This window comes from Melanotaenia boesemani, chromosome 10, assembly GCF_017639745.1.
Source record: "Melanotaenia boesemani isolate fMelBoe1 chromosome 10, fMelBoe1.pri, whole genome shotgun sequence".
Lineage (NCBI taxonomy): Eukaryota > Metazoa > Chordata > Actinopteri > Atheriniformes > Melanotaeniidae > Melanotaenia > Melanotaenia boesemani.
Genome location: NC_055691.1, coordinates 9,939,168 through 9,964,632, shown reverse-complemented (window position 1 = coordinate 9,964,632; position 25,465 = coordinate 9,939,168). Strand labels below are relative to the sequence as shown.

At 38.5% G+C, this 25,465-nt stretch overlaps 3 protein-coding genes and 1 long non-coding RNA gene across 4 annotated transcripts in view; 3 read left to right on the top strand and 1 right to left on the bottom strand.

The window, feature by feature from the left end:
• LOC121647505 (NACHT, LRR and PYD domains-containing protein 12-like) overlaps positions 1 to 25,465 on the top strand; it is a gene marked incomplete at its 3' end in the record, with an annotated part of 791,953 nt that overhangs the window by 745,992 nt on the left and 20,496 nt on the right. The window lies entirely within an intron of this gene.
• On the top strand, positions 1,326 to 25,455 carry LOC121647020. The gene is made up of 3 exons (XR_006011762.1): positions 1,326 to 1,337; positions 14,416 to 14,423; positions 25,112 to 25,455. It is a non-coding gene; the product is annotated as an uncharacterized LOC121647020 (long non-coding RNA).
• Positions 3,678 to 10,957, top strand: LOC121646969 (homeobox protein DBX1-B-like). Its single transcript, XM_041996128.1, has 4 exons — positions 3,678 to 4,072; positions 4,741 to 4,824; positions 9,495 to 9,700; positions 10,500 to 10,957. Exons 1-4 carry the CDS (start codon positions 3,724 to 3,726, stop codon positions 10,782 to 10,784), a joined length of 924 nt encoding a protein of 307 aa, XP_041852062.1. The 5' UTR covers positions 3,678 to 3,723; the 3' UTR covers positions 10,785 to 10,957.
• dnaaf4 (dynein axonemal assembly factor 4) lies at positions 12,773 to 20,570 on the bottom strand. The gene is made up of 9 exons (XM_041996110.1): positions 20,380 to 20,570; positions 18,629 to 18,776; positions 18,408 to 18,541; positions 18,138 to 18,330; positions 17,931 to 18,067; positions 17,721 to 17,830; positions 16,952 to 17,105; positions 15,810 to 15,915; positions 12,773 to 13,120 (listed from the first exon to the last, which is right to left on the bottom strand). Exons 1-9 carry the CDS (start codon positions 20,500 to 20,502, stop codon positions 12,993 to 12,995), a joined length of 1,233 nt encoding a protein of 410 aa, XP_041852044.1. The 5' UTR covers positions 20,503 to 20,570; the 3' UTR covers positions 12,773 to 12,992.

Genomic DNA, 25,465 nt, shown 5'->3' with positions numbered 1-25,465 from the left:
TCTGGTGGAGGTCGATTCGTAAATCGTAATTTCTTTACTGTAACATGGGTGAAATGACCCTTTCCCTGCAGTAGCCAGGAGCGTATGCAGGAAATGATTAATGAGGTGGCCGATCATTACCTTTCACTCACTGCAGCGTCCATTAGGATCATTGTTCTGTACCTTTTAAAGCTTCTTCTGCCCCCCGCTGTAATGATTGTAATGTTTTATTCCCCTAGTGATGCTGAAAAACATGTTTCATTTCATCCAGGATCGATTGTTGCTCATATCTCCTGTTTTAACTTTCCGTCAAATTTAGAAAAGAGTTTAAAATGCTTTCAATGACTTATAAAACCTTAATGGTCTGATATCATCCTTTTTTAATTAACCCATTGTTCCATATAACCCCAGTAAATCTCTTTGCCGTCAGAATACTGGTCTGCGATGGTACCAGGACTAATAAGTCCAGATCAGGAGGTGGAACCAGTAAACCTACCTCTTTCGTTAACCTTATATTGACTCTGTTTTAATTCATTTATTCATTTGAATGTTTTAATTTACTCATATTTTTATTTCTGCTTTCAGTGCAATGAATAATTTAAAAGTTGTTTTTGTGTCTTTGTTTTGTTGTTTTATGCATTTTGTAAAGCACGTTGTGATGCGCTTGTGTTGGAAATCTGTCATACAGCACTTTATTAAATGTGTAAGCGCAACCCAGAGATTAAGGCAGCGGGCTATATTCAAACAGAAACAAAAGCATGAAAGAAAACAACAATTCAAATAACTGAAATAAAACTATAAAAATACAAAGAAAAATCCATCATTATAAAAGCAAGTTGCAAATAATAATAAATAAAAATATAGATAATGATAAAAGCAAGAAGACAGGAGTTTACCTGGATTCCATGTCAATTATTTACTGGACTAAAGTGGATCTTATAATGGATTTATTTTAATTGGATTATAAATGGACTATGATGAACTGGACTGAATTGTCTTTAAGTGCCTTGGGATGAAGTCTTGATAAGTGACGCTGTATAAATAAAGCTGGATTGAAATACTATATGTTGTTCCTACTGAACTGTCCTGAAAACGTGATATAAATTACATAAAAAGGAAACATGATAAAGGACATGAAATTGTATGCATATGGATATAGAACAAAACAGTGGAAGACAGTTTATGTTTCCGTATTTGAAAGAAGTCGGATTTAAGTTGAACTGAGATGATTTGTTTGTTTGTTAGTTTGTTTGTTGTTATAACTAACAAACAAACATAACATTCCATTATAGTGAATAATTAGATTATAGTGGTAGATTCATGTATCAGAACTTTGGTTTTATTTGTCATTTTTTTAAGTGCAGATTTTAAATGGCAAGTTTTCTTTTCTCAGAAGTGTAATGTAGAATAAAAGGAGAATATTTATGTGTATTTATTTCTGATAGTTCATTGCTGTGAATTTATTTATTTATTTTCAGAAATTTGATTATTTGTTCACCATGCAGCTTTCAGATCCAGTCTGATCATGCTGGTGTAATTCAAAAGTTTGAAACTGGGTCTGTTAAATGATGAACTGTGTCTGTTTTTAATCAGTTTTTAATCTGATTAATTACAGCTTACAAAAAAATTAATCATGATTGCAGCATGTAATGTAGTTCTATACGTAGTTCTGCATCATCACTACCATGTTCTAGATTATAATGCAGAATTCATTCCATCACTGTTCTTTTTATTCTTCTTACATCCATCCATAGAGTCAGCCGGCTCATCTTTTCAACCTGGCCTGTAGATGCCTCCACGTCCCTCATAACGCAGAAGTCACGGATGTACACGGCTTGTTATGTCGTGCATGTGTTAATTGCATTAAAAATATTAACGCAATTAATTATATAAATTAGTTACTGCTGTTAACACATTATTTTTGACAGCCCTATTTAAAACACGTTAAATATGACTTCCTTTAGTGTAATAATAAAAGAAGCTTTCAACCTCACCATACAAACTAATATAAATTTCACATAAATAACACAAGCGTCAATCTTCTGTTCATTACTTCAAATCTTTCACAGTCTAAAGTCCAAAGAAATAATTTTTACTGACCAACTTTTTTATTTTTAATCCAGAAACAGAAACATCAAATGTGAATTCAGCAACACAATGAAACCTTAATTCTCAAAAGCACCTCTGCAACAGTGAGGACGTCCAGTCTCCTCCATACCAACAGCTTTCCAGGATAATGCCTTAAATCTTTACACTTTATTATCACTGTGCAATGTTTTTTTTTTTTAACTGATAATATTTGAATAATAGTTTGAGTTGATTAGAAGAACATTGCTTTGGAAGTTTGCGTTCATTTTCAGCATGCCCCTACCCACATACACATTCAACTTTTCAACTTCACATGACAAAGCAACAGCAACAATGCCCACGAATAAATTGAATAAATCAAAAAAATCAAATAAATCAAATAAATCAAATAAATCGAATAAATCAAATAAATCGATGTGTAAAACATATATAATTAAGAGCAGAAAAGAGAATGTACTGGAGGGCTCATCACGCAGCCCCTCTAAAAAAATGATTATCCTTGAGGCTGATGGATCAGTTTCACTGTCTCATAACAACATGAGGTGGAGAAAGTTTTTATTTGTTTTAGATTTTAGCCCAGGTCTTTTTGAGACGAGACATGGTTTTCCTATCTTAATTAAAGTGTTAAAGTTCAATTCATTCAGTGTTTTCATTGTACATACAGACTGTGTATATATATATATATATATATATATATATATATACACAGTCTGACTGGCTTGAAGCAAACACTGGCTTTTAATGCCAGTGTTTGCAGTGTTATTACTATACATTACTGCTTCAAGTTTTGATAATTAAACTGTTGTTACTATATTATATAACAGATTCATCGTAAAGCGCTTTGGGTGCCTCAAAGCATTTATAAATCTAATTTATTTTTATTATTATTATCACTATGAACTCTCATCTCAACCATTTGTTAAAAAAACTAACTTTTTTGTCTATTATTAATATTATTTTAAGGACATGCAAAGAAACATTTTTCCATGTCGTCTTTCTTAGTGTGAACATTAAACGGTTATTTAAGTTATTATTCTCTGGTGGAGTTTGGACCAAAGTGGTGATACATGACCCATCCTTGCTTGGAAAGAATTAACCTTTGGTGGATGTTCCTTTTATACCCAATCAGGACACCCTCACCTTTGACTTGCTGGATTTTCTGGATACTTTTGGGTTGTTTGTTTGTTTTTCTTCTGTAACAACTTTTTTTTGTTTGTTTACATTTTCTAGATACATGAAGTTGATCAGAGAAGACGATGAAAATTCTTCTTTGTACTTTATTAAAGTAAATAAAAGTTAAAACAAATAAATTATTGATTTACAGTAAGTTTAGTCATACTTTAGAAAATTTATGGAATTTTAATTTTTATTGTAGACTGTTCATATTTTTTGTTTTTCTCTGTGCGATAAATAAAGTGTATTTTATTTTATGAAAGGCCTTCTGCAGGTTGCTTCGCTCCGTGTAACTCTGGTTTCAGGACTTCCAGCAGAGATTCAAGCTGAACTTCTGAGCGTGCATGCGAGTGTGCTCGTGTGTGGGAGTGACCCGGTATAAAACCTTAGGAAGCGGCGCGAGACTCAGTGAAATTGTCTGAACTTTGTGAGTTTCCCAGAAGAAACCTGAGCAGCAGGGAAACTCCTCCAGCTCGGACCACCATGATGTTCCCCTGCAGCGCGCTGCCGCCGCCTCTCTACCCGGGCTTCCTGCGTCCCCCCGCGACTATCTCCTCGCCCCTGAGTCGGTCCCTCCCCTCCGGCTTCTTGGTGGAGGATCTCCTCCGGTTAAGCCATCCTGTCGGTTACATCCATCGGACTTTCTCTCCCAGATGTCCCGGAGACATTCTCCCGCTCAGCCCGGGTCCATGCTCCTCTCCTCGGCCGTCGGGTCCGGGCACAGAGAGGTCTGGGCAGCCGAACCGGGCCAGCACCGGGTCTCCACACACGTCGGAATCCGGGTACCTAAAATTCGGGGTCAGCGCAATTCTGGCCCCGTCCACGCGGAACGGTGAGTCCCTGATTTATCACCACAAACTACTGAGTTTATTATTTTTTAATAAACTGTTTGTGTTTTCATAAATGTTCCCAAAATTAGAATTTAAATCAAATTATTATCATTAGAAATAAATACAACAGCCTGCACAACTTTATAGTGTTGGCAGGTGAATCAGCTCAAAATAAATGTAAAAGTTGTTACTACACTTTAAAATGTATCATAAGATATAATAATGTTATCAGCAGCTGTAGGAAAAGAATAAATGCTTTATGTGTGTAAAATACCCAAATACCACTATTTAAAAGTAGATTTGAAGTATGAGGTTCTGAATTCAAAGTCAGTAAAACTTCTCAGAAAAAATAAAACCAGCAAAAATAAAATGAATTGTTATTTTTTTCTGCTCCAGAATAGACTAATTTATTTATTTAGGGCTAAGTGGAGGACACAAGCACATGTATTGTTTTTCTCTCTCTCATTTTAATGATATTGTTGATTTCTTGTTTTGAGCTCACTCATCCGACTCTTACATCTGGCCCAAAAAAGGGATAAAAGTTTACATTTCATGAGATAATCATATGTTTTTCTACCAAAGCTTCATGTTAAAATCTGATTTGAACACTAATGACAGGAGGAAAGTGACTGTAATGATGCTGATTAATGTTCCGGCTTCTCTCCTGCAGTCCAGAGTCTTCAGACCAAGCTGCTGCCCCTGCCTTTCTTTGACGGAGGTCTTCATCCCCTCATCAGAGCCTCGTATTTCTCAGGTTGGTGCAAAGTAGCTCTAAAGAAAAGAACAAATATCTGCTTCATGTAAATTTGTAGCATTTAAACATTAATATCCATCGAACCCACATTCACAACCAGCCTTGCTTCTGCTCTGAGTGGGGCTGCAGGTGTGGGTAGCTTATGGGGTCCAGGGTCCCAGGATCTGGGGCATCAGGTGGCATCAGAACCTTCTGGTGCAACAACTGCTCACACTTGTTTTTGCAAAATAATAATCTATCAGTGTCAACTTCCTCCTCCTCCAAAGGCCCCTGCATCATCCTCCTGATTTTATTTTATTTTATTTTATTTTATTTTATACAAAAATATGAAATATTTGCAGTTTTAATATTTTTAGATCAGAAGATTAATTTATTTTTTTAGACAAAATCAAAGTGAGCACCGGCATGTTTCAAGGTTTTAAGTAAAAAATAAAGAAATAATAATTTTATGATGATGCACATGACGAACACTAAGACGCCAAAAAAAAAAAGAATTAAAAAAAAATTAAAAAGAACAAAGCTGTGCAACTGTGACAAGAAAGAAAAAAAGAAAATGATCAAAAACAATATATATTATATGACTAAATTATAACAGCTGGAACAAAAATGTTTCCTTCATTCATTTATTAGTTTATGTTAAATGAAAATTAAATCTGGAAGATTATGAGCTAAGAAATAAATATAAATCTATTTATTTATAGGTTTTCATTGGCATCACACCCAAATGAATGATTTCATGTCAACATTTCTTGTTTTCTGACCCGTTGTTGATGAGTTTACATTTTATTTCTTCTTCTGTTAGATTTTCTCCTGTGTTGCTAGGCGGTGTTGTGCTTAAAGCTGTCGCCTCCCAGTAAAAAGGTTCTAGTTTTCTGCTTCCTTTAACAAGATGAAGCAGTTAATTCTAGCTTCATTTTAAATCTGATTAGTTATTTTCCTCGTTTTCATCCTGTACAAGCAGCTTCTGTCTCCATCACTGATGTGGTCTGAGTGGCTCTGATCTGATGATCGATGCTGATTGATTGATTTTCTGCCTCCTGCTGGGATCAGATCTGGGTCACATGTTCATGCGCTGTATGTGTGTGTGGTTGTCTCTCTGTTCTGGTCCTGTGATCGACCTGGTCAGGGTGGTACCCACCTCATAGCTGCTGGGATGAGCAACCCTGCACTGGAACAAGGTGGAAGTGATGAATGAAAGTGTAAATGAGATGTTTCAGTGGGAGGCGGTCGTCTTCGGGGGTGGATCAGTGAATGGAGGAGAGGAAAGACATTCAGAAAGAAGCGTCAGTGAGATGTGGTGTCATGTGGTGGGCGTGTGTTGAACTAAACCTTTCACCGTTCTTGGTTCCAACATGTCTGAAAATCAACAAACTTCAGGCTGACGGATGAAATTTGAACTGTTGCTCGATTCTCTCTCAAACTGTTGTTATGAATAAATCCATCTTCTGGATACTGGAACCTAAATATATATACAGTAGTTTTATTTATTTTAACATTTATTTATTAAAAGGCCAAAGAAATCTTTTCAGCATCTTTACCCAACAGCTTCAGCAGCAACGTTCAGGTGGATAGAGTCGTGTTTCTATTGTTTTATTGAGACCTTTGAATGAACTGAGGAACCGGATAGTTTTACTTTTCCAGAATAATCCGAGTCCATACCTGATGTTGCTTGTTGTTGTCTGGTTCTGCTCCTCATGATGCACCGTACTAGGGACGTCACTATTATATTCTTGCTATGATTATTGTCAAAGAAATAACCATGATTTAAAATTTTATTATGCATTAATTAATTTCGTAACATTAAACATGTATAAAATCACATCTACACTCCTTCTAGGCCTTTGACATGTGAACCACATGAGAATTGCGTGTGATTCACATGTTATTGATGATTCTCTGATGGAGTTTAGACCAAAGTGTAGAGCCATAACCCGTCCTTACTGAAAGACCAAAGGTTTGGTGGATGCTGCTTTTATACCCAATCCTGACACCCTCACCAGTTAATCTGCTGGTTGGAGAATCTTCCAGAAACATATTACTGGATATTGTTTTCTGTTTTCATCGTACTCTTTTTAGCAACTCATTTGGACTTGTGTCTGTAAAATGAATTTTTCTGTTAATTAATTAAGGATTAAAGGTGGGTTTTTTTTTTTATTTATTTATTTTTTGAAAATATTTTAAAAAAGACCTAAACTTGATGATTCTAAGATGTCTTAAAACTATTTTTTTTAAATATAAAGTGGGGACATTTTGACTCCAGCAGGACCACTGAGCTTCCAGTTCTTCTTTTTATTGTTGAAGATTCATTTAGATAATTCTGACTTTTCTTCTTTTCTCTAAACTTTAAATCCAGACTCTTATTTGTGTCCCACGGTGACTTCATCTGCCTTTCCGTCACCATCCCGACTCCTCGGACTTTTACAATTTAAATAAACTTTCTCATGTTTACTCTGGGAATCCCTCCAGCAGCTCAGAATCAGCTCCGCCAATTTCCAGGTCTATTTAGTGGACGCACTGACTGCTGACATTAGCACCAGTTGTCCTAATCTACAAATTAGTCCAGTTTGTTCCGCTCTACATATATTAGTCCCGTTTGTCATGGTCTAAATGTGAGGCGGGTTTCTTCCCAGCTCAGGAGCTCGGTGCCTCTTCACGCGCCATCGTTTTCCCACCAACCCCCCTCCGCCTGCCCACAAAGCGCCCAGAACCGTGACCAATCGCAGCAAAAGCCACACACACATGTACACGCACATGCACACACCTAGAGGATTTCAGTGAGGTATGTTCACTAGATCTCTGTTAACCCTCAGACTTCAGCTTTCTTCATTGAATAAAATGACACACTTTTTGTTCATAATTACACATTTTCCATCTTCTCTCTCTTTTTTCACTTAAACTTCATACCTTATATTTCAGAACTTAATATTTCCACCAGGGCTTAACTTTATATATTTTTTTATTTTTCAGACATCTCGTTTTTATCTCTATTTTGTTCCAGTTGGGCTGAAGCTTTTCAGCTTTTATTGCTGCAATTTAAACTAATGTGAATGTGTTTGAATTCTGGTGGCAAATTTACCTCAAATGATGTCAAACTCGTTCAGTTTTTTTCCATAATGACTGAATCCTAAAACATTTTATAACTTGTCAAATGATAAAAATGTGCCTCTGTCCCTCCACATCACCTCCAACCATTTCAGTCATTATTGAGAGAATATTTGTAGTAAATAAAAATAAATAAATAAAAATCTTGCATACTTTTTCCAAGCAGTTTCTTTCCAGTATTTATATCTTTATTTATGGATTTCTTTACAAACATTTTTCCAAATATATTTAGTTACATTTTCCCTAAGTTTACCACCTTGTTTGCTTAATTAAACTATTTTAAACATAATTTTCAAGCAGCATTTTTAAAGAGAATTTTTAACGACTTTGCCAATATTTACATATTTACGTTTAATCAGTGTTGTTAAAATGGTGTTAATTTAATTTAATTTAATAAACCTATTTTGTATTTATTAAAAAAATAAAAAAGGTCTTTACTTTTAGGTGCCTTAAAAACATTGTTCATTTTATTTATATTTCTATGCCTCTTACCATGGAAGAGTCCCAAGCTGCACCACACCGTGCTGTTAGAGGTGCTCATGGTGCCTCATGTGCAAAGTTCCTCTATGTTGTTTCTATGTTAAATTATTCAGCATCATGTGCAAATGTATTTATATTCATTTTAAAGCTCAGAGCTTCTCTGGTTAAGCATCTGTTCTATCTGCTATAGAGCAGGTTGTTATTTATCTTATAGCTTTTAGATTTTTTTCTCAGGTGGAATTGAATAATTTACTCCTCTATCTATTCCTTAGATTTAATCATGCACAGCACCTGCTTTACGGATGATGAACCTGTTTTATATCACACGTAAAGATTTACCCAAATGTTTTTAAAGAGAAACTCTTTTAAGATAAGTTGTTCATTCAACACCAAATGAAAAATAAATATATTTACGAAATCAGATGTGAAAATAGAAGCTGCAAAAGTAAAATTTCCTTCAGAATTCTTGTAATAAAAGAAAAAACTCAGGAATCCATCTGAAAAAGTCAGATATCAGTAAAACTGTGGAAGTTTTTATTCCTGGTTTACTTTTGTGTCTGAGCATCAGAAACGTTCCCACGTGCAGGTGTGTGAAGCTGTGCAAACTGAAGCCTGAGTAAATCCTCTCCAGAAGTTCTGACCTGCCTTTAATGGGCCTGTAATATACCGGCCTGTCCACGGCCTTTTCCACTCGATTCATTACAACACAATCAGCCTCCGCTATGCATTTGCAGCCTATACAACCCCCTCTTCATGCTTGATTAGAGGCAGTGTGAGCCGCGCTTTGGAGAACCCGTCTCATTAACATAGGCTCTGTTTTCACTGCCGGACAAATTGGGCTCTTCAGCGTCAGATTTGAGGCAGAACGAGGATATTATGAGGAGCATCGGGGAGCCTGTGTGCTCATTATGGAGACAAGGAGGAACTCGCAACGCTGACAAATGTGGAGGAAAATCACATGACAAAGTTCACCAGAGCTGATGCTGAAGCAGCATCCATGTTCTCGCAGAGCACGCAGATCTGAGGTCAGGTCAGACCTGCTTTCATCCACATCACAGCATCTGATCTGAGCTCTTCTTCTTCCTCAGCCTCCTCCTCCTCTGTGGTTCCTGTCCCAGGAACTTTTTCCTGGCCTCTGGCCCCCAGAGGGAAGCCCAGGAGGGGCATGCTCCGGCGGGCGGTGTTCTCAGACCTCCAACGGAAGGCCCTGGAGAGAACCTTCCAGAAGCAGAAATATATCAGCAAACCAGACAGGAAGAAACTGGCCTGTAAGCTGGGACTGAAGGACTCACAGGTACGCCACTAGGAATGCTGCCTTCACTGACATCAGGTCACATAATCACTGATCTGGGATCAAACAGGAGCAGATGGTTACAGAGATTTCATATATAACAAAATTACATATTTAATATTTGGCTGAATTTATTGTCCATAAAAAATAAGTTAGCTGCTGGTTTGCTGCCCTCTAGTGGATCATCTGGAACTTTACATGTTTTTTTTCCAACTGAATATGACAAATATATTTCTCTAATTTATATAATCATTTTTATTTTATATTTTATGAAAGGCTGCAACTTTGAGTTATTGAATTATTTTCCAATATATAAAATTTCATATATATATAACATGTGTTACTAAACACAGCAGCAGAGGATTAAAAACAATTAAACCACAACAAATTTTTTTTTTGGAGGAGAGAATCGTCGTGTAGAAGCACTGTAAGTGGTCATGAACAGAAAAAACATTTACACAGCCGGACATTTAGAGATAAAATCTAGAACTTTGTGGCCTTGTCTGGGATAAATTGTGCAAACACTCATAGGGTCAGGGTTAGATGTCTGATCGATGACTGATCACATTGTTCATTCATGTGTTATCAAAATCCCGTTATTCTGAGATTCTCAAATTTTTCTCAAAGTAAAAATGTTTTGTTTACATTTCATGTAGTAAAATACGTGACTGCAGCCCTCTGAGACTGAGCCGATGTGGCTTCTGTTAAAGCTAAATAAACACGTGTGATCTCATTCCTGGGCTGCAGCAGATTTAAAGCAGCCTTGTTTTCTGACACATTCCTGTTTCTGCTTCCTGTTCAGGTGAAGATCTGGTTCCAGAACCGCAGGATGAAATGGAGGAACTCCAAGGAGAGGGAGCTGCTGTCCACGGGTGGCTGCCGTCAGCAGACCCTCCCCACCAAAACAAACCCCCACCCAGACCTCACGGACGTGGGCAGCGCCTTCTGCCAGCAGCTGAGCAGCACGGAGCACCAGGAGTCTCATCTCCATCATCACCATCATCATCGCAGCCCCTCCTCTCCGTCAGAGTCCAGCAAACAGTCCGAGATCTCAGAGTCTGACAGTGAAGAAATCACAGTTTCATGATTCATCAGAGGATGGAAGGAAACTCAAAGTGCCTGAATCAGCTCTGTACATACCTGTATTTACTCCCCATCTTCCTGTACAGCCTTGTTTATATCAAGCTCGGTAAACACAGTGAACAGCTGTCCTGAGCTTTCTAGATTTAATATTTGTAGACCGAAATGTTTAAAACTTTAATGTAATAAATGTCTTTTCCATGAAAATTTTTCATATTTTCTTAAATAAACATTGAAAGTCTCAAAAACAGTTAATGTTTTATTTTATTAACTGATGAATAAAAAAGTCATTTATCTCACAAATAATAAAAGAGCAGCTTCTCACATCAGAAAAGGTGTTTTTCTAGAATGGTAAATTCCAGATTTAAGCTTTTCAGAAGAAACAAATATCTTTATTTTACTCTGATTCTAGCAACAAAACGCAACCTTCTCTTCATCACGAGGCTCGTTATTTCTCCCTCCTGTCTGAAATGAAATCTCCAAATGTAAATTTTATCTCCTAAAAGAAAACCACATTATTTACAATGGAAACCAGAGGATGGCAGGCCAGTTTATCTAGAAATGAGTAAAGTAATATCTGATGAGGAACTGTGCTACAGTAGAAGGTAAAAAAGTGAACTTGAGCAGGTTTCCAGGTGTTTAATAGAGGTGTTACGCAGGTAAATATTTAAGGAACCCTTCCGCCGATGATGATGATGATGGACATTTCTATCAATGGTCAGAGTCAGGAGGATCCAGGGATAGCCCCCACATTCACCTTAGAAACACCATGAGGATCCAGAAAGAAGTGAAGCCCAACATAGTCTATGATAGGAAGAGTAAATCCTTCACTATAAAACCTCCTTTATCTCCATGGAAACCAGCAGGATCTTCATGGTTCATTTCAAACAAAGGCAGAGTCATAGGAGAAACATTAGCAGAGTTTTTAGAGCTGGAATCAAACTTTTCACCACAAAACAGCAAAAGTAAGACATGACTTCTGGTTCTGGCTGCTAGCTCCAGAGTTTCTGTCCCACAGTGATGAGACAGACGTCTTTGTAACCAGCAGTCTCTGCTTTCATACGACTTCTTGTTTGTGTGGTTTACTTGAAGTGGAGAAATTAGCAGAAACTCTAAAGTGGACAGAGCTGCTTTTGCTTATTTCTATTAAATGATTTAATTGCCCAAAACTACCGATGATAAAAAAAAATCCCTCAACATCCAAAGTTCTAGATTATTCTACAGTTTCCAAACGTTAAATAGACTGTAAAGAACTAAAAATTGTTCACTTGTTTTACTTTTTGCCTGACGAAGGCAAAAAAATAAACCAGATCCAGTTCTGTGTTAACAGAGTCCTTCTTTGGTATCTCTTCATTGAACCTGGAGGTCCATGGATATTTTCTGCCCGAATCTTATTGTGGAGATCAGAACTGTCTCCCAAAGGTGCTGTTTGGAGGTCTACAGCAGAGCCCCCACCCTCACAGATCATAAGTTTTTTCTCCTTTTAGCAGCCAAAGATTTATTTCATCATTGAACAGCATTCATTGGTAAGAAAAACTGTTCATAGACACGCCTTCATGTAGTCCTTCATGTAGTATTCATTTAGTCACTGTAACAATAACACTTTAACAGTACGATGACCTCACTGTTTTCCTGAGATCTGCAGTGTTTTCGCTCCTTTTACAAGGCGCTGAACTATTTTACTCTTTATATTTGTGGAAAGGCCCATCTTTTCCCAGAACATGGGACTTTTCTGGAAACTAAAAATCAAACCTGTCTGGGGTTGTTATCATTGATGTAAACAGACATGGAAAACACACAAGATAAATCTAACACAGAAAAACTAAAACACAAATGTTTTCTGAACTCTACATTAATAATCATCTGGAACTCACTGAAGTAGAAATATGAGCTTATAAAGCTATTTCCAGAGCTCTACCTGCAGCCCACAATCTGCAGCAAAACGGCTCTAATATGGAAGATATGAGCTGACACCAGATTCACTGACACATTTGCCATTTATTGGATTTGTTAGTTCATTTTCAATGAAGATTTTAGACGATCGACTAGTCTATTGATTAGTTCCCAATAATCTGAGCAAATTACAGACTTGTTTTGTAAAGTTGATGGAATGAGAAAACATTTCAAACCTGTTTAATAAAGCTGAAATCGTGGATTCTTAAAGACCTACAACACATACAGAACTGCAGTGGCTGAATGCACCTGTTACCGTCTTTCAGGTGTTTCTATGAGAGTCAGGAGCAGCTGCAGAGCCTTGGATGATCTCTCTGATTCTCTGTGCGTCTGCCTGCAGCGCTTCATGGTGAGGGTGGATCTTCAGAGCAGCTTCGTAGTCCTGCAGCCCTGAAAACCAAACACAGGTAGATCAGCTGACACTCACCTGTCCGCTCATCACCAACAAACACCTTGTACCGACCTGCTGGTTTAATCAGAGGTAAGAACATTTCTGACACTTTGAAAAATTGACATAATAAGTGTATAGGCTAGAGTCAAATTAAGTGGAAGTAAAAACAAAAACAGCTGGAGGAAAATCCATCCATCCATCCATTCACCCCTCCATCTTCCACTTATCCGGGGTCAGGTTGCAGGGGCATCACACCTCTCCCTGGCCACTTCTTCCAGCTCATCCGATGGGATCACTAAGCATTTCCAAGGCAGCAAAGAGACGTAGACATGCCCAGAAAACCTCTACAGGAGGCATCCTGGCCAGATGCCCAATTCACTTCATCTGGATCCTCTGTATGTGGAGGAGCAGCAGTTCTGCTCTGTTCTCCTCCTGGATCACCAAGCTTCTCATACTATCTCTAAGGCCTGGTACACACATAAAGATTATCAGGCTGTTTTTGTCCCGCTTTTCCCTCTTCCCAACCAAGGAGGGCAAACGCCCGATTATCTTGAGTCTTCTAAGAATTTCCTGTAAAATTATCCTGTGGTCTGAGGTGTGCTAAGAGTGAATTAGTCCCAATGATCAGCTCCAAACTGGATCGTGGCCGACAATCGGAAGGATTGAACATGTTCGATATATACGACCAAATATCTTCACGTGTGTGGAACGCCAGCCTCCTGAGTTGTGACAGTGGAACGGAATGTGGCCAATCAGAGAGCGACCTGGCTGGGGAACAAGGAAATAAATAAAGTCCGTGTTCACGCTGTCTTCAGTCTGTTATTATTTTTCAGTTCTGGATGTTTCTGTTAACAAAAGTCCTAAGACCACCATTATTCCCTTGTCCATAAATCCCCTTACATGCTGTGTGTTGTGTTTTCTGGTTGTTGCCATGGTGGTTCTTCATTTTTGTTAGATCAGATTTGATCATGCCAGATTTCTGGCTTGGAGGACTAGATTGTAGATCAGTTGCAGGACAGCATCGTTATGTGTGTGTTGTTCTGTGATGAGATTATTGGAGCCACCACACACAGTACGATCAAAACTGTTAAGTGCCTGATTTTTTATCTTCATATGTGGGGTCTCGAACAAATAAAATATCTCTTCAGATTAAGAAAATCCTTATGTGTGTACCACCCTTAAGGGAGAGTCCAGACACCTTGAGGGCAAACTCATTTCGGCCTCTTGTATTCACGATCTTGTTCTTTTGGTCACTACCCACAGCTCGTGGCCATAGGTAAGGGTAGGAATGTAGATCAACCGGTAAATTGAGAACCTTGCCTTTTGTTTAGGTCCTTCTTCACCACAACAGACCGATACAGAGTCCGCATCACTGCAGATGCCACACCGATCCACCTGTTGATCTCCAGCTCCATCCTTCTCTCACTCGTGAATAAGACCCTGAGATACTTGAGTGGGACAGGACCTCATTACTGACCTAGAGAAAACACTACATCCTTTCCTTGTTGAGGAAAATTGTCTGGGATCTTGACGTGCTGATCCCAACCACTTCACACTCAGCTGCAAATTGATCCAGAGAGAGCTGAAGATCCCGGTCCAATAAAGCGAACAGAACCACATCATCCTCAAAGAGCAGAGACCCAATCCTCCAATCCACCACACCGGATCCCCTCAACACCTCGGCTGCGCCTAGAAATTCCGTCCACAAAAGTTATGAACGGAATTGGTGACAAAGGGCAGCCTTGGCGGAGTCCAACCCTCACTGGAAGTAAATCTAGACCAGCAGCCCCCAGCAAGCCGGCCGAGACACTAGGTAAATAGTTCAACCCCCCCAACGTCACTTTCAGGGAAGGCCTTGCAGATTTCAGCAAGACATTGCTGAACCACATCCTGCATCCATCACAGTAGCATGGCTTCACAGGAGAAGAGTCCGGCTGCTGAACAGGCCTGCCTGCAGTCCAGACCTTTCACCAATACACAACATCTGGAGCATCATGGAAGCAGAAATCCAGCAACCAAGGTCCAGGACTGCAGGACAGCTAGAATACTACATCAGACCAGAATGGGACAACATTCCCCTCCTAAAAGTCCAGCAACTGGTCTCCTCACTTCCCAGATGTTTCCAGACAGTTGTTAGAGGAAGAGATGCTACACCGTGCAGAACATCACCCTGGAACTACTTTTTACACCGTGCAGAACTTCACCCTGGAACTACTTTTTACACCGTGCTGAACATCACCCTGGAACTACTTTTTACAGACGTGCAGAACATCACCCTGGAACTACTTTTTACACCATGCTGAACTTCACCCTGGAACTACTTTTTACAGACGTGTTGCTGCCATCAGATTCAAAATGAGCTCATATTTTCCATCACATGGTAAAACGTCTCAGTTTCAACATCTGATATACCGTAATGTTTATGGTCAATTGGGAGTAAAATGTTTATTTATGAGATTATCCCAGAATTGGAGGAACTGGGTTTGTAGTTATCAGAGAAATGTATTAATTTAGTTATAATTCAGTTTTATGTGAACTTATTTAATTTAAAACAACTCTGACAACAAAAGTTTATTTCCGTATTAGAACAAAATATATTTGTCTTCTGTAAATAATATGTTGTAAATATGTTGTATGGTGTAAATAACGCGTAGTTGACAGTGCTGTGATGTGACTGAAGCACCAAACCTTCAGCATAGAGCTGCAGCTGGCAGAAAGCAGATCCTCGGCGTACACTGGCTCGGGCTCTGGCTGCAGCGTTGGCGGCAACCGCTGGAGTCAACAGCTCCAGTGCCTGCAGATATACAGACTTTTCTAGTTATCCACTGTGTTACACAAAGTATTAACACCTTGAAGGTCCCATATTATACAATTTTTCAACAATTTCATATGGGTATCAGAGGTCCAACAACATTGTTTTCAAAGTGTTTTACCCCAAATTTAGCCTTGGTCCTTCATTTCAGCCATTCTCAAAGCGGCTCTACTAACAGAACTTTGTAGAAATAACACACAGATCAACAGTGACCAAACCTTTTCTCATCTGCACATCATTCTCTCAAGTCTTGGATTTCCGGAGAAAAAATATTGGCATTGAAACAAACACACAACAGAAACTACTTCCATATTTCCACTTTTTCCTCATTTCCAGTTATTTCTGCTACTATTTACCTGCTATCCTCACTAAACCAACTCCAGCTCAGCTGCTTTGTGGCACCACAGTGCAACAGAAACGTCTTCTTGGCTTTATTCCAGCCATAGAGGAGCATTATTTTTCTTCTTTTCACACACACATAGAACTTTCTGCTCACTGGTTGATCTTTGGCTGCTCCTGATTGGACATTACTGTCAATCTAAGCTCTCTGATTGTGGAAAGTTTGACAGGAAGTGGCGTCATCATCATTTCCAGGTCTAAATAGAGGTCTCTTAGCAACATAGTAGTGATAATGATCTTTTTATGATGAAAATGTGATAAATAAAGCTGTTATCATTGATCATTGTAGATTTACCAGATAGTCTCTGAATGAACTACATTTAGTGGCTGGATTGTAAACCTCCTGGACGGGATATAAATTCCTAATAGCAAATAAATATAAATAAATATCCTGCACATTTTGAGGAAAAAGTATTCTTAATAACAGCAAATTAAACCCTGATTTATTCAGTAAATGTCCGGCTGTCCATGACCAGATTAAACTGTAAAGAAGCTGAGCTACTGGGCTCCAAAGACTTTTCATTTATATTATTCTTTATATGTATAGTTTGCTGGATGTTAACCTGTAGAAGAAGTAGAATAAACCTAACAAATAAATACTCGTTCAGATTTTACTGACCCGAGAGGCGTCCTCGATGGCCTTGTGAAGATTTCTTAACTGGAGGTGACATGCGGCCCTGTTTGAATACAGAGCGGGAATCTTTGAGTTGATCCGGATGGCCAGGCTGTAGGCGTTCACCGCTCCCAGGTAGTCTCCCTTCCCAAAGCATTTGCTGAGGAAAACAGTTTATTCATTTATCTGAATGGGTCAGTGCAGATTAATAAACATTTAATCGAAATATGTTCAATTTAGCAGGACGCTCATTTTCATCTGCAACCCCATACAAAAAAAACAAAAAACAAAAAATATTAAAGGTTTCTTCTTTCAGACAAGATGTTCACCAGGGTTAATAAAGTCCTCCAGGGGAGGTGGAGCAATTCTGTTATACATCACAGTTATCTTTAAATAGTTTACAATTCCCAAAGTTTTAAAAATATAATACGACTGAGGTTTAATGTAGGATACATTGATGGGTCTTAGTTCGGCTGGTGTAACTGCAGCCATGACAGCAAAACACCAAAAACAAGAAAGCAGAACAAAGAAAAACACGTACATACCCAAAAAAGCCAGCCACTAGGATAGTATTACAACTCGTGCAATCCAAAAGTAGTAGCAAAAATAATATTTATAACCAATAGAAATGAATTAATTATGATGAATTAATTTGTAAAAACGTGTCTCTTGATGAGAATTTTTAAAGTCCAGCCTAATCTCAGGTATTTAAACCTTGTCGCTAACGTTCAGCGAGGCTGCAGCTCAGGAGGAGTTCGGATCTGGTTTCACGTACTCGCCTTTCTCCTTCAACCAGTCAGGGTTCCTCTCCTCCTCCGTCAGGTCTCTCGCCTCCTCCACATCTGCACTCACCGCTCGTCTGGCTTCAGCTTGTTTCTGGAGCCACTGTTTGGAAAAACAACTAAATCTATCACGTTTCTCTGATGCTGTTAAAGTAATTCCAAATGACTGAAATGATTTTAAAAAGCATAAATAAAGGAAATGCCTCCTCTTCCTCGGCTACGTGCGACTCCCTGAGGGCTGTTGGGAAAACTCTTGGGGTGAATGTGATCTGGATGTTTCCTCTGACTCTCGGAGGAGGAAGTTCGGCTTGTTTTTTCTTGCTCTTGGCGTCGCTCTGAACTAAATGCAGGACCACATTCATCAGAAACAAACAGTGATGGAGCAGCCTGATCAGCAGAAAATGTCTCACCCTTCCTAGCAGCAGCCGGCCCAGTCTCCCGCCTCACAGAGCTTCCTGTCTGCTGGTTCAGACCGTCTCTCTGATGAAGGTCTGGCTGGACGTCCTGTCGTTGTCTCAGCTGCCACGCTGCCAGCTCGGCGGTGGTTTTCTCTCGCTCTGCATCCTTCATCTGCTGGATTCTGTCTCTTTCCTTCTTTTCAAGCTGATGAAAAGTCAAACACTTAATTCAGGCCTTCTGAATGAGCAGACTTCCGGTGACTGATGTGAGCTGTGGGTTACCTTCATCATGGTCTCCAGGGCATATTTTTTCTCAGCTTGCTGTTTCTCTGCTTTATGTCTGGACTCTGAAGAAAGCTTCTGCTGGTGTTTCTCCAGAGCTCGCTCTCTGATCTCCCTCTTTGTTTCTTTATCATCTAAAAAAAACATGATCAGCTTTACTTAATCAGATTATCTGTGTCATAACTCAGGTGACGCCTCAGTCTGCTGTACAACAGCCTTACTGGTGGCTATCGTAAGATGGTCCCACAGTTTGTTGGTTCTCTTTGGCAAACTGAAGATGGCAACCCCATTTCCAACCTTTGCTGAGCTTTTGTCCTCATCGACGGGTTCAAACAAGAAAGCCTCAAATAAATACGGTGGGAAATGCACCTGTGTGGAAAAACAAAGAAAAACACTTAAAAAGGGACTGTTGGAAGGAAAACTGCAATTATCTAAACAGAGAGACCAAGAAATGCATCCACAACCAGGTATTTTCAGTTATTTCCTTTAATAATCAAACAGTAAAGACCACACATGTTGACAGAAAGAACTGGAACTGGACTGAAAGTCAGTGGCAACAAGTCTGATGGAGGGATGAATCCTCCGGACCTCAACATTACTGAAGCAGTGTGGGATCATCTGGACAGAGAACAGAAGGCAGAAACGTCCAAAGAAGAGCTTTGGAAAGTCCTTCAACAAGTCTGGAGAACTATTCCTGAAAACTACTTAAAGAGTCTCTAAGAGGGTTTGGAGTGATGCTTTGTGTTATATTCATTCCCTGGCTTCTAGATCTATTTCTTAGTGATAGGCATATCAATCCAAATATCAATAATATCTATATGAATATTAGTATTGAAACTGAGTGATACCAGTGTAATGACATTGATACTTTAGTTTTTCTTTCCTCTATCTACCCTGACATACAGACCACTGATCCAGAGTTAATTGGTAGAGGCCTTTCAGTATGGCAAAGAATATTCCAGTAAATAACAGTGGAGAAAGTACGATTTTAGTCATTTTCAGTTTAAGTTAAGGTTAGCACAACTGGACATTTGTCCATTAGCCAACTCAGAAAGTGTACATTTTGCGAAGAACTTGAGAAAATACATTTATTTAATTGAAATGTGCTATTTAAATTAATATGGAACTGAAACAAAGACTAAATATATACGACTGAATATAATTATTCTTTTGCTTTAAAAATTAAAATTTTTCTTTCTTAAAGGTCATGAAAATTCATTCTGATTTAGCAATTTCATAACAAATCACACCTTAATTATTAAAAAAGAATCAGTATCGGCAATACTGGCCTGTATTTACTTGAAAACTCTTCTTGAAGTATCACTGCTATTTTTATTAAAAATAATATATATATATATATATATATATATATATATATATGTATATATACACACATGTATGTATATGTGTGTGTATATGACGGTGAGACATGTAGGTGTCTAGAAGCAATGTGGAAAAAGAAGTACGCCTGCTTTATTGTTTGCCACCCACAAACCTCGCCGACTGCTTAATGCGAAAAATCCTCAATAAGAACCATTTTTAGATCTTTTATACTGGTTTGATAAGATTTTGATCATTATGGAGAATGGATTATTTTACACAAATTTGAAATGCAAAACTTTTGACAGAAAATTAATCATACTGACAAAAATGTTTAATAGTTTCATTGTTGTTTAGTCTATTATTCTGCTTTTTCTAAAACTTTTTTATAAAAACAAAGATGGCGTCTTTCCATTAAAGGACATCTGAAACGTTAACAAAGTTTTTCTGAAGTGCTGGTGACGTTAATGTCGTTTAGCTTTTTGTTGGATCTTTGAAGACATCAGTTCTCTTACTGGTGGATGCTGTGAATAATAACTAGAGTCGTTGTAATTTTATCTTCACAATCAAATTTAGGAAACGATGGTTATTTTGTTGCAATCCCGCGAGACTGTGATGAAACGCTTTGAGCGCTGTACTTTGCTTACGTCACCTTCAGGTAGTCGTCTGTTAACATGATGTCAACGTTCCCGGCTTTCGCTCCTTTTAACGGGACGTTGATGTAGACCGTGGACTCTGTCTGCGTCCACGCGTAGTCCGTCACGTGCAGCGGCATGCCGGCGCTCAGTGATAAGAAAATGTGTTTGGTTTTCAAATCTTAAGCTAGAAATAGCTTGAACTGAAGTTTCAGCTTGTGCCGCGTCACGTTGCTATGGTGACCAAAGATCGTGTGTTGCCTTCAGGTAGCTCGGAAATTTTAGTATTTCTACAATTTTTTTTTCTAAACTCTGTAAAAAAATTTTTTTATAGATTATTTAAATCTTTTCACTGCAACTAAACATATCTGTATCTTTTCTTACACAAACAGAAAATAGCATTTCTTTATTTTATTTTCCAATATTGCCTAAGCTGTTGCATTATGTGCCTTTATTTTTACTTATTTATTGTATTATTTGAATCAACTACCGAAACACAATACTTGAACTAAAATATATGTGAAATCCTGACATTTTAAGTACATGATTTCTGTGTTACAAGTTTATTTTCATTTTGGTAAGAATGAAAATAATATAAATTAAAATAACTGCTATTTAAATTTAAGGTATGTTTTACCTGTTTCTAAACTGTTTGAATGAGTAAATCTGTATTGATTATTCAAATAATCAGCCGCCAGGGGTTGCATTCAGGGGAAAAAAAAATGAACAACAACAACAACAAAAGAACAATCAATCAAGACTCTGAGACAGAGTATCAGCAACAGGCAGCTTCAGTCCAAACTAGACAGCACATCAAGATGCTGTTCTCATATTCAGTCCGTGGTCCAAACATCAGCCGAGATGGATGAAAAACATCTGGAATTCTCACTTAATTCTTACACGCAGTTTTGTGCTTTGCATCTGTGAAAAGGGTTTTCGCAAAAGAACTTTTTATTTTTTTTCCACAAATCTTTTTTACAACCATGCAAAACCTTTTCTGCACATTTACGAACTTGAATTTTTCAGAAAGATTGTTTTTACAGGGTGACAAGCTTGATTTTACAGATTCATTTATGACTGCAAAATCTTTATAACTTAATATTGAGCCCATATTTCTATCGACAACAGATTTTTTCTTTAACCTGTTTTTACTTTTTACCTACATGTTGTAAAATAAAAACAACCTGCACTTAAAACCCCGTTTAACCGTTAACATGTCATCTAAAATGAGTTAAAACAGCAGCTAAAGTTAAGTTATTATCTGAAATTTTAATATTTCTGCATTTTAAAACAAGAAGCCAAATAAAATACTAAGAATTCATTTTCAGTGTAAAAATGATCAAAATGAATTATTAACACCTTTAAAAGTATAGAGTTGTACTTGTGTTTTTATTAAATGCAAGAAAATAATCGGTCTGGGAGGGAAAAAATCAGAAAGGAAAATAAATATATTTGATAGAAAATTTTCACACTGATAGCAAAAAAAACAATATTTGACAGTAAATAAAAGTTTTTTTAGGAAATCATTTTTTTTACGTCAAATAATTTTTTACATATTCTACAACAATATACTTTCTCAAAATCTTGTTTTAGTCTCAAATATTATTGTTTGTTTGCTATCAATGTGAAAAACATTTAAGTCAAATATGTTTTTTTCCTTTCAGATTGCTTTTTACTTGGATTTAATAAAAACAAAAATATAACTCCATATATCTGAGTTCGGCATGATTTAGTTCTTTGTTTCTAACTTGTACATCAGTGATGGTGACTTGTTTGGAGAAAACAGACGGATGCGCTTTCAAAAGAATTTGTGAAACTTTTACCCCAATACAAGGGAAAGATTAGGTACAGATATCGTGCAGATGTCCAGATTTTTGCTAAATGTCTTCATGAAAACTGAAACAATCATCAACACGCTGCTAAGAGTCGAATAAACGTGACCAGACGGCAGATTTGATTTTCCCTCCGTTCAGGTGGTGCTCTGACTGCTGTGGGCGGAGCTCTGCAGCAGGTCAGTCAGGCCAGGGATGCTCTGGACGTCAGTGTCAAACGCTGCTTCATCGACCCCCTGCAGAACCTCCACAACACAGAGCTGAAGGAGATCAGCTGCTGCAGAACGATGTGAGTTTAAATGGAACCAAATTCTCAGCTTGTACTGGTGAGTCCAGGTCTTGGAGGGCCGCTGTCCTGCAGGTTTTGGATGCTTCCTGTTGCAGCACCTGAATCAGATTAATGAGTCAACATGCGGGGATAGAGCTTTACAAGAGAGATGTTTATTTTACCAGGTAGCATCTAAAACCTGCCGGACCACGACCCTCCAGGATCAGAGTTTAGGGATGATACAGATGTTCTTGGTACAGTTATTGTTGGAGAAATAATCACGATATTCTGATTATTTCACATTATAAATGTGTAAAGTCACATAAACACTCCTGCTAGGTCTTTAAGTTTTATCTATTGCTGTTGTCACGTCCAGATGTGCAGAAGGAACGGAGGAAGATTTATTCTGTAAACAGTCGCTTGAAATAACCAAAATATTTCCTGTTGGCCATGACCACGCAACACAAAACTAACCGTTCAGTCGGCCTGATGTCAGTGCTCTCACTGGAAGCAGTTAGGTTTCCATCCCTCTCATTTCTCTCATCATCCACATCCCTGTCCTGCATCCATGACAGTCAATGCTCACAGAACTTTTGGACAGGTAAACGTTAACAGGAACATTACAGAAGGACCACAACACTTTCTTTTCACGCAAACACAACATAAAAATAACATAAACAACAAAGTAAAGTAAATCCTACTTATTTACTCTGGATTTCTCTTAGAGAAACCAGATGAAAACAGCTACAGGACCTCGACCTGGACTTCTTTCTGGAAACTACGTTATAAAAATGCTTTTAGTCAGGGATGTCACGATTACTTATTAATCTTGGAATTAATTGGCACATTCAGTTAATCATAAAGATTCTTCAATATCGTAACTTCCATCAGAGATCATGTCTGAACCATGACGGCAGATTCACACAACTGGTCCAGTACCAGGACTGGACTTGAACCCGTGGGATGAGGGAGAAAGAGGATTTACGAGACTTTGAACGTAGCATGTTTGTTGGTCTGATATTTACTGGGATTTCCACACACAACCATCTCTAGGGTTTCCAGAGAATGGTCTGAAGAAGGGAAAATATCCAGTGAGCAGCTGTTGTCTGGACCAGAATGTCTGGTTGATGTCAGAGGTCAGAGGGGAATGGGCAGACTGGTTGGAAATGATAGAAAGGCAACAGGCAGCCAAATAAGCACTGGTTCCAACCAAGGTCTGCAGAATATCATCTGAACACACAACACATCCAGTGTTGAAGCAGATGGGCTACAGCAGCAGAAGCACTGCATTCACAGACAACCCTGGAAATCCTCCACCAACATTCACATGTTCTCCAAAATAAACTTAAAAGGCTCCAAAGTAATTTCCCTCTCATGCTCATCACTATTGTCACTGTCTTCTTGCCAGTTTATTGAAGAGCTCTGCAGCCTCTCCCCCTTCTCCTTCCCCATCATCAACACATCAGGATCTCCACCTTGCAGGAAGAAGAAGAGATGTAGGTTTCCCTAAGCCGCTGTGTTGCTTTCCTGCAGTCATGAATCACCTTGTGGTTCTATAGAAACATGGGAAAAAAGTTAGTCTTCTACAACAAAACTGGTGCAACAACAAATACATACACCTAGAAAAAAGCTTCCCACTTCCACAGTTTCCTCCACAGGAAATGAAACTGTCTGAAGAGTCTGCAGCTGCTGGTCCTCAGACAGAAATTTTAGATCTCAAAATACATATAGCTTCATTCATTTCCATTTCCAATTTTAGTTTTGTGGATCATTCTTACATAAAACTGTCTTTGCACACAGTCTATTGTTTTTTTTTTTTTTTTTACATGTGTTTTTAGAGCATTTGACTTACTCAACCACAGATTACAACGTTTATCATAAATTATAACTGAGCACATCTCATGCTGTAATTAACCTGCATCTCTTGACCATTTCTTGAACAGTTCTTAAAAAAGAACTAAACACCTGTACGCATATTTGTCCATAGTAAACACATTGATATACATTCTGCAAGAAGATAAACTAGGATTCATTAAAAAGAAAGAAAAAAACAGATCGGCAGGTCGTCTCTGGTCTGAGCTCAGGGCACCTCCCAGCAGACCACCACCCAGTGCCCACCTTGGGAGAAACGCCCTCTGATGGCGAAATAAATCTATTACACTTACAAACAAAATGTAACAGAAGTGTACATAAAATAAGAAGATGGGACATTCTTTATATATAACAAAAAATAAACTAAAATTGTGGTCCTATATTTTTAGGTGTTACATATTCATACACTCGTATTTTCTAAATTTGTAAGGGTGTGTATCTACACGATGGTGGCAGGACGTACTTGTGTGACAGAGACATCAAATGAGAGGGAAGGTTGTGCTTTATCCATTCTTGTTCAGGAATAAAAGTGTTTTGACAGTGTTGGTGCTCAGGCGATTATTTGTTCTTTGATTAAACTTCCCCAGCCTTAGAAAACATCCTCTTACAAATGTGTCTCAAGCAAAATGAACATCTGGGTATATTACATGTCCTGGGATGTGGTTTATGGTCATGAAGGCATGGTAGTGTCTCAGCATGGATGCATCTATCTATCTATCTATCTATCTATCTATCTATCTCCAAACTGCTGATGTGCATGTCTTGTACCACGTCGAGTTACTATGGCGGCATTATCATGCCAAAATCCCGCGAGAGTAAACGAGATCCTGCGCGAGAGGAATTGAGATCCGCGCGCGAGTTCCACGGGGCGTTGTGGAGACACGCGCGCGAATGAAGCAGTCCGAGCGCGCGTGCGCGCGCGATTTCTCCGCGCGCGCGGGCAGTATCTCCTCTCGCCTGAGTTTGCTTGCTTGCAGGGAATATCGGAGCCCTCGCGCGGAGAATGTCTGCTCGCTGGCTCGTGCTGCTCACTCGCGGTAAAGTTTATTGGCAGTAAGTGGGCGGGGCCCGCGGGTTTTCTGTCATTACACACGATTGGCTACAGTCCCCGTCCTCTGTGATTGGCTGTCT